This window comes from Chanos chanos, chromosome 3, assembly GCF_902362185.1.
Source record: "Chanos chanos chromosome 3, fChaCha1.1, whole genome shotgun sequence".
NCBI lineage: Eukaryota > Metazoa > Chordata > Actinopteri > Gonorynchiformes > Chanidae > Chanos > Chanos chanos.
In genome coordinates, this window is record NC_044497.1 from 53,764,784 (window position 1) to 53,773,062 (window position 8,279).

The following is an 8,279-nucleotide window of genomic DNA, read 5'->3' on the forward strand; positions in this document are numbered from 1 at the left end:
TTAGAAGTGGTACGCTATTGAGCCCTTCTTTTTATGTGATCTTCGACTACAAAGTTATGCGCTTGTGATTTTTTATAAGACCCAACCTTGCATATGTAGGTGAACGTTAGAACCTCTAGAAAGTGTGTTAATTTGAGTCACCTTTGTTTGCATGCATTACAACGATAATGTCATGTTTTTGGCCTTACTCTCAAACATCCAACTTCAACCTGACAATCTGTTAGTGGTAAGTGAATACCAAATTTAGATTGTGTTTTTGTTACGTCTTTGCTCTCTAAATATCCATCTGTTGATCGAATGTATAAATCTTTGATCGCGCGTGTTTGGCGTTGTCATGTATTTTAAATTGTTTTCTTCGTTAGGACATGAGCGATTGGAGTCCCGTGGCGAAGGTCTATGACCCGCTCAAAGCTGGCAGTATTGACGGCACGGACGTTGAGCCACACGACCGTGCAGTATGGAGGGCTATGATCGCAAACTACAAGCCCAACAAGGGTGTCACGGGGGACTCGCATCTTACGTTATTCGTGGCACGTCTAAATCAACAGACAACAGAGCAGAAGCTCCACGAGGTTTTCTCGAAGTTCGGGGACATTCGCAGAATTCGGCTCGTCAGAGACATCGTGACTGGCTTCTCAAAGGGCTACGCTTTTGTAGAATACAAGGAGGAGCGTTCTGTATCGAGGGCCTGGCGGGATGGCAATAAACTGGTCATAGACCAACACGAGATATTTGTAGACTATGAGCTGGAACGAACTCTTCAGGGCTGGATACCGCGCCGACTTGGCGGGGGCCTTGGTGGGAAAAAGGAATCAGGACAGCTGAGGTTTGGCGGCAGGGACAGACCTTTCCGGCGGCCCATCAACCTTTCCCTTACCATGATGACGCCAAACCGATCTGAGCGAAAATGGGAGGGAGGGCCACGACATGAAAAACAGAGAGAACCGTCCCCCGGCAGAGACAGAGGCAGGCACAGAGACCACGGAGGACGGAGAGAGAGGAGAGATGAGTGGGGCAGAGAGAAAGATCGGGGTGACCGAGATCATTACAGAGAACGAAGGGACTCCAAGCGACAAAGGGACAGAAGCACTGATAGGGAACCCACCAGAGGGAGAGACGAAAGGACGCGAGACACATATAGATACCCAGAAAAGAGATAGATTGGCTCTGCAAATTTGTCATCTGCTACAAGTTTCTTGGAGAGGAACACGCCTCTATAAGTTTAGAGCTAGGGCAATGTAACTGTTATGTAACTGCTAATGTGTCGTACAACATTATTAGTTTACTGAGATTTAAACAATAATCGGTCATATTTTAAGTGCTAAAGAAAATTACCATGCGCTGCATTCTTAAAGAAGCATAGAACTGTTACAAGTGTGTAATGATGTCACTTTCATCCTCAAATTGGCATATTACACCACTTGAAGACTGTGACAAGTTGTCATTTCATTTTTGAACTGAAAATACTCAATAGTCATCTAATACTTGTGTCTAGCATGACTTTTATTGCAGTTGGATTATTGCATTCATTAATGTAATATACATTACTTGACCTTTGTACAGGTGTGGTCAAATCTCGTAGCTTTGAACAATTTAACGAACTTCGCATTAGCAGATGTTCCTACACCAACACGGAACAACCAATAATTTATGGCCATGCTGCAGCGTTTATAAAGTGCATAGCATCTTTACGAGACTCTGAGACTTTTTATTGATTTATTTATTTACTAGCCAAGACGGAAGCTATGGGATGCTAGTGATTTGACCACTCCTGCTAGCAGAATGCATGGTTCTATTCAGCAGTCCCTACAGCAGTGGGTTGGAACACTTAACATATTTTAAGCATTCCAATAAAAACAAAAAAAAACACACACACACAACTGGCCAAGCGATAACCTCATTGTTCAGGACTAATTATACAATATATAAAGTGTTTCAATGGGAAATACGATTGGTTCTCATTCCACACCTCTACTGATACACATTCCACCACCAGATGAAAACCGAGGGTAGTTATGAAACTAACTTTTTTTTTTTTTTTTTTTTCTTCCTTAAGAAAAATTCTCTTTCAAATTTTGATATCACACAGTTTCACTTTGGGGATTGAAAAACTACAACCAAGAACTATTTTATCTAATTCTTAAGCTCACAAAGCTGCCTTTGTCATCTTTTTTAAAAATAATTTAGTCTTGATTCATTGCGAAATGATGGTGTCTGTGAAAGAATGCACGGCAGCCAGTGAATAAGGGAAGAGCAATGACACTGGACTCATTATGTACTATTGTAAACACCAGTCACCAATGAACAGTCGTTGTTTTCCACCGGAACACCAGTGGTACTCAACATTCTACTTCTAATAAGGACCCCTCCTCAAAGAAGGCGGGGCTTTTCTATGACACACTTAAATGTGCCAATTTTATCACTTCATTGTACAAATCTCAAAATTCCATGTATTAATGCCTCCTTCATTTGGGATAATAATACTTGGTGTGGGTATCATTACTGACTGGCACTCAAGCTTATCAGTAAAACCCCTGAAAGGCATTTTCCACAGTTCATAATTTCATTTGAATATAAAAACCTCAGAATCAAATTTACTGACAAAAATGCAGAGGGCAACCCTCAAGCTTATTCTCTACACCTTTCCCCCGTTTTTTACCAACAGGGAGGCCCAGTCACTATTGCACATAGACCAGATCCCCTGGTTAAAGTACATCAACCACGCACAACCAAGGAGACCAAGTCTTGTGCATTCAGCAGAGACACTATAGTTTACCTAGGTGTGCTGTGTAACGGGGGCCTTCTCACTAACCGTACTTTGAAATGCATCTAAGTCCTTTTTTATTAAACTTTGTATCTTCCAAAAATGTAAGTCCCTTCTGACTGTCCAGAGAATTTATGAGGCAACTACAATGCAGTTCGGCATGCTAGAATTAGTTACACTGATTAGAGAGGCACATTAAATGGAAACTTCCAGTCTCCTCCTCCTCCTTTGCGATAAGATACAACAGAGATGAAGATTCTTCTGAAGTCAAACTCCTCTGCACCCCCGTACTGCTGTATCCCTTTATGAATCCTGTTTTTTTTTTTTTTTTTCTTTCTTCTTGTTGTTTTTTGTTTGTTTTTTTTAAATCCAGGCTGTGCAAGATGAGACTAATAGGAGTGTTAAGTATGATGTGTGTCGATGGTGGGGTGTGGTGCAGGTTAGGGGGCATTTGTGCTGGATGCCGTCCGGGGGGCTTTTTTACATGTGCTGCAGAGCTTCCTGGGCCTGCTCTGTGTACACGTCATCCTTGCCCGTCCACAGACTCTCACCGGGCCTGCCCGTCCTCTGGGAACCGCGGCGTTTGTCCCTGGAGAAGAAGTTAAACCTGAAAAAGGAAGAGAGCGAGGGAAAGAGAGGACAAACCACTTTATTTTCTCTTCTAGGTACGAAGTCAATAGAGCAACACACATTCAAAACTTCTGATCATGGCAAAAAAACTTGGAAAGAAAGAGAGACAAACCAATTGTGACGTGATTATTTACAGGCTGTATAAATGCATCTACTCTACTTTCAAACCGCTATGTGGCTCTAATAAGAGGTTCCGGTGAACAAGCACATGCACAACAATCTGTGCGATGCCTCCTAAAACGTCGGCAGAGGGAAAACACACCTCCCTTCATCACTTAACAGTCCCGTAATGTCAATGATGAAATGTCCTTTCACACTCTAAGAGGAATTTAGTGGCAAATTACCATAAACTGAAATACAGCTGTTAACCACATGACTGGTAAAAGTGGAATCTCCTGACAGGATGAATACAAGGCAGACTCCAAATTAATAGGAGATTTACATTTTGTGGATACTTATTTTCATGGGTTTTGGTGATTTTATCTAAAGGCCAAATTAAAACTACGCAAAATTATATACACCTAAATGCGTTTTACAGAGATGTTTCTAAATTGGTTTGATCTCCACCCTAAATCAGCTCATGTAAATATCAACAAATAACTGATCAGCCTTCTGTCATCAGAAAATACACTACGTGAAGCGAGACACGGAAAATTCTCGGGTGAAAAGTGCTTGCGTGTCGGTCATTGTTAGGGATTTAGAAATCTTGAGACAGTGGGACAATATGAAAAAAAGCGCGTAACGTGCCGAAGTGTTAGCATGTCAAAAGACAAAGGGGAAAAATGTAAATATGTGATGTATTCTGACTGGCTGATTCTAAAAATCATACCAATAGCCAATAAGAGACACAGACAGCCCCACAATCAGCCAATCAGAATATGTGCTCTACAGCAAATAGTTTTAATGTGAGGAGGTGGGGGGGGGGGTTCATGCAGTTTCAACACATGCACAGGAGGGTAGAATAATGCGTTAAGACAGTTAAAAAAAAACTTAAAAAGGTCAACCACCAAAAAAGGTCATACAAGAGAAATAAGTCGTCTGATTGGCTGTAAAGTGGGGTCATCTGGAATCAACCCAGCCGCCACCATCGGCATTATGGCTGTGAAGATCCTGTCACAGAGAGGCACAGACACGGAGAATTGAGCAGATGAGGTGGAGCACAGGAGCCAGTTCAACTACAGTACAGCCTTATCACCCAGTACCTCACCCACCAGCTACTCCTTTCCCTCACATATCTCACACAAACACCATTAAAAAAAACACAGATACAGTGTCCTGGCAACCAGCACACTGTCCCCTGAACATTAGCCTTATGGATGCAAGCCACCAAAAAAAAAAAAAAAAAGAAAAACAAAAAACCAGGAAACAGGATTAATGATGGCCATGCCGTAACTGATCCTTAGTGACACGAGTGAATGCAAAACATACTACAGATGCCATGTTACAAGTCAGAGCACTCGAGTGTATATGTCAGCATGTCAGAGTCGTTAAGGGAGAATGGGCCTCATTCTCTAGCAACTGGGTTTGATCCTGTGTATCTGTTCTGACTCGATCCTCGTTCAGGGTCTTTATTTCTCGACCAAAACACAAAGCATCTAAACTATCTCAAAGTATTCAGACATGACCGAGGCAGAAAACAGTTCTGCTAACCACGTCATGAAACAAATGTTTTAAGTTTTATGTGCGTGAAAGTTGGAAAAAAAGCAAGAGAGAGAGAGAGAGAGAAAATGACAGGCTTTGTTTCAGTAGGAAAAGAAACGGAATCTGATTGGTCTGTTTCTTGCTGGGTGGGTGTGGGTTTGGCTGAGGTCAGACGCCGTCTGAGGTACGTACAGTCGTTTAATGCCAGATTCGGGCTGGGTGCTGGGACGCGGGTTGGGCCTCATGGTGGACGAGAGGTCAGGAGTGGGCGGGGCCAGCTCATCCTCCTGTTCTTCACTGGAGAGACAGATGAAAAAAAAAAAAACAGGACATGTAATTCATCTGAATAGTCCGATTTTCACTATACAGAATAACAACTGCTTGTTTTTTGTGTCTTATACTATTCAAAAATGAAAAATGAAAAAAAGACAGCAGTAGACAATTTTTCCTGAATCGTTCATCAATCAAGAGTATATTTAGCTGTACTGGAAACAGGGACAGAACGAAACAGAAATGAGTGCCTTTTATAATAAGCAATTTCCTCTTGGAGCATGAAGACTTTTGCTTTCAGTTCATTCCTTTCATGCAAGACGTCTCGTAATTCCTGGAGAGTGAACCGGGGTCGGTTGGGGTCTTTCGGGTCCAGGCCAGCCATGTCCTCTTCGCATAGCGCCTCCTGGTGGAATGGAAGGAGTAGGTACTTATTCCCACTCTAAAATATCTCTCTATAAAAAGCACTACTGGCATAGCAGGCAAACCAGGTCAAAAAGGACAAACAAAATGATCCTACTTCCTACACAACTGCATGACTCAAACACCAACCTTCGACCAGAGCATTTTCATAAAAATGTTAAGCCACCTCAGTATCACACCAGTTAACTTAGTGCATGCTTGAAAATATTCCAGTTTTTATATTAAAAAAAACAAAACAACAACATGCATGCAATACCCAAATGAGTTGAGTTTAAAGACCCAGGACAACCTCCCTACATAATTCTGCTGAAGCGTAACAATGTCATGAACACAGACTGATGATAATACTGTTCTTACTGTCTTTACTCTGCATAAACACTAAAATCACAGCACAGCACAGCCATGTATACAAGCTGAAAGGAGAAGAGAACTGATTGCCCAAGAGGACAAGAGAGGTAAGGCCTGATTGGTCCAGAGGCTAAGAGGTGTAAAGACTGATTGGTCCAGAGGCCAAGTGAGATGAGGACCGATTGGTTGAGAGGTTGTAAGGGGAAGGACTTACTTGTGATTCATTACTTGTGAGGGTGTTAGGACTCACAGCACTCCAAACAAGTAGACAAATATGACAAAACTTTGTGACACCATAAGGCCAGATCAATATGTCCATTAATACACATCACAGAAAGCATTCCTGCATCCTCCAAGACAAGACTGCTCCACCAGTATTTCACATTTCTCCCTGCTCAGACACACCTGTTTCAATTCACCAGTAATCATCATGCCCTTAATGAGCTGAATCAGGTTTTAAAAAAAAGCAGGGAGAGATATTAAACTTTAAGCAGGGAGAGATATTAAACTGGATCTCTAGGAGCAAACCTGGGGGACGCTACTGTAAGCGACGGCTGCTTTTAACCGTGGCTGATTTCAATTCACATGAACACACGGAAATTCAGGCAACAATGCAGGGACTGTTGTTGTTCCGTTAGAAGTGATAACTACGGGGGGGATTAAATAACAACGCTGGATTAGTTTTACCACATGCCACTGCTAGCATTACCCATAACAACACTGCCTGCTCTTCCTCATCATCAATATCATCATCATCATCATCATCGCCCCCCTCGGTAAAAGCGCCCCGGACGGCTGCGCGAGGCAAAAAGGGGAGGAGACGCTCCTCGGGCTGCGCTCCTCCTCTGAGGAGGAGCTCAGGAGCCACACCCTGACTCCGAGAGGGAGCAACTTTTGAAAGCTGGAGTTGTAAAAAATAAATACATACACACATACATAAATACATAAATAAATAAATAACCGGGAGCTAGGGAAATTGGAAACAAAAGTAAAGTTTGAAGGATACATGCACAATACCGAATAATTTATCTTGTATTAACTGAGCAGAGTTTGTACAATTAATCGAAATGAACAGTCTTCCAGCAATGACAGATGAATAGATGCAGACAAATTTAAGGGAAAAGCATATTTATCAGAATCACTTCGAAATGGACGGGAGATTTCCTGTTTTAATAGTCTGTGTGAGCTCACATGCTTGGCTGTTACCGCTGTTCCCATTAATAATAAAGAAAAATAAACTCCAGTGTGAAAAGGTCTACTCAGGCCAAGTTCTCGGTTTAGTGACCGCCGCTTGGTCTATAATTAGCCACAAATTCACACTCATACGCCGCTATGACACATAAGCTTAACACTCTGATTCACTGTGGTCACACAGACGTGAACCAGCATGGGATCTTCAGTAATCAAACTCAGTGTACACATCACTTAGTTTGGGTCAAGTGTTAAAAGGGTTCTGAACAGTGGCCATGGCCCAAGCGGCAACTGAAGCGTAAACAACACGGAATCACGGAAAGTCACACGGGATATTTACCCTGTGTCTAAGCAGTGTTCACGCTATAATCCAATTATACACAGGGAGAAGAAATGGAACGGTATAAAAGTGGGTGTGATCTCCTCTAAACCACATCACTCACCATTCGGTTTCATCTCAATCAATCAACACGTTACTATTCACATTCTAGAATCGTCTATCAAATACTAATGTGAGAGTTACGGAGTCATAGAGTCATACTTGAAATGTTAAAATAGAAAAGGATTCATATTAATAGAACAGACTAAATGGGCAGAACAAGAGAGTGAGGACAAGCTGAAGGTCAAGGGTATACCCTCAGCGTACTTCATTTTTTTTTTTAAATGAATTACGCTAACTGTACTAATACAACTCAAAATAAACAAGTGAAGAAATCAAAAATAAAAATTCCACAGAGGGCACGGGGCGGACTCTACCTGCGCCGGCGACGGGGGCTGGGCCGGCTCCTCCTGCTCCGGAACGGTCTGCTCCCCTTGGAGGCGCTCCCTCATCCGACTCAGCTCCTGCCGTAGGTTCCCCAGCTCCTGCTGCTGCGCCTGGGCGAAAGCCTCCAGCTCCACCTTCTGTTCGATGAGAGCTTTGCCCTGAGCCTCCACCACGGTGATCTTATGCCTCAGGTCGTGGTTGATCTTCATCAGGCGGTTCTGCTGCTGCTGGAGCTGGGTGTGGGGG

The 8,279-nt window shown here is 42.7% G+C and overlaps 2 protein-coding genes across 3 annotated transcripts in view; one reads left to right on the forward strand and one right to left on the reverse strand.

The window, feature by feature from the left end:
- The first annotated feature begins 365 nt into the window (after positions 1 to 365).
- On the forward strand, positions 366 to 1,599 carry snrnp35 (small nuclear ribonucleoprotein 35 (U11/U12)). The gene has a single exon (XM_030769373.1). It carries the CDS (start codon positions 366 to 368, stop codon positions 1,158 to 1,160), a length of 795 nt encoding a protein of 264 aa, XP_030625233.1. The 3' UTR covers positions 1,161 to 1,599.
- Positions 1,600 to 3,116: 1,517 nt separating this feature from the next.
- Positions 3,117 to 8,279, reverse strand: part of rilpl1 (Rab interacting lysosomal protein-like 1) — a 9,360-nt gene continuing 4,197 nt past the window's right edge. Inside the window, exons 4-7 of one of the 2 annotated variants that reach the window (XM_030768486.1) lie at positions 8,024 to 8,266; positions 5,557 to 5,708; positions 5,228 to 5,332; positions 3,117 to 3,371 (exon numbers count right to left, since the gene is read on the reverse strand). In XM_030768486.1, the coding sequence (XP_030624346.1) occupies positions 3,245 to 3,371; positions 5,228 to 5,332; positions 5,557 to 5,708; positions 8,024 to 8,266 (627 nt within the window). In that variant the 3' untranslated portion in view covers positions 3,117 to 3,244. Of the gene's footprint in view, positions 3,372 to 4,410; positions 4,505 to 5,227; positions 5,333 to 5,556; positions 5,709 to 8,023; positions 8,267 to 8,279 lie in introns of those variants that run through there. The other variant, XM_030768487.1, reaches the window with a different exon arrangement.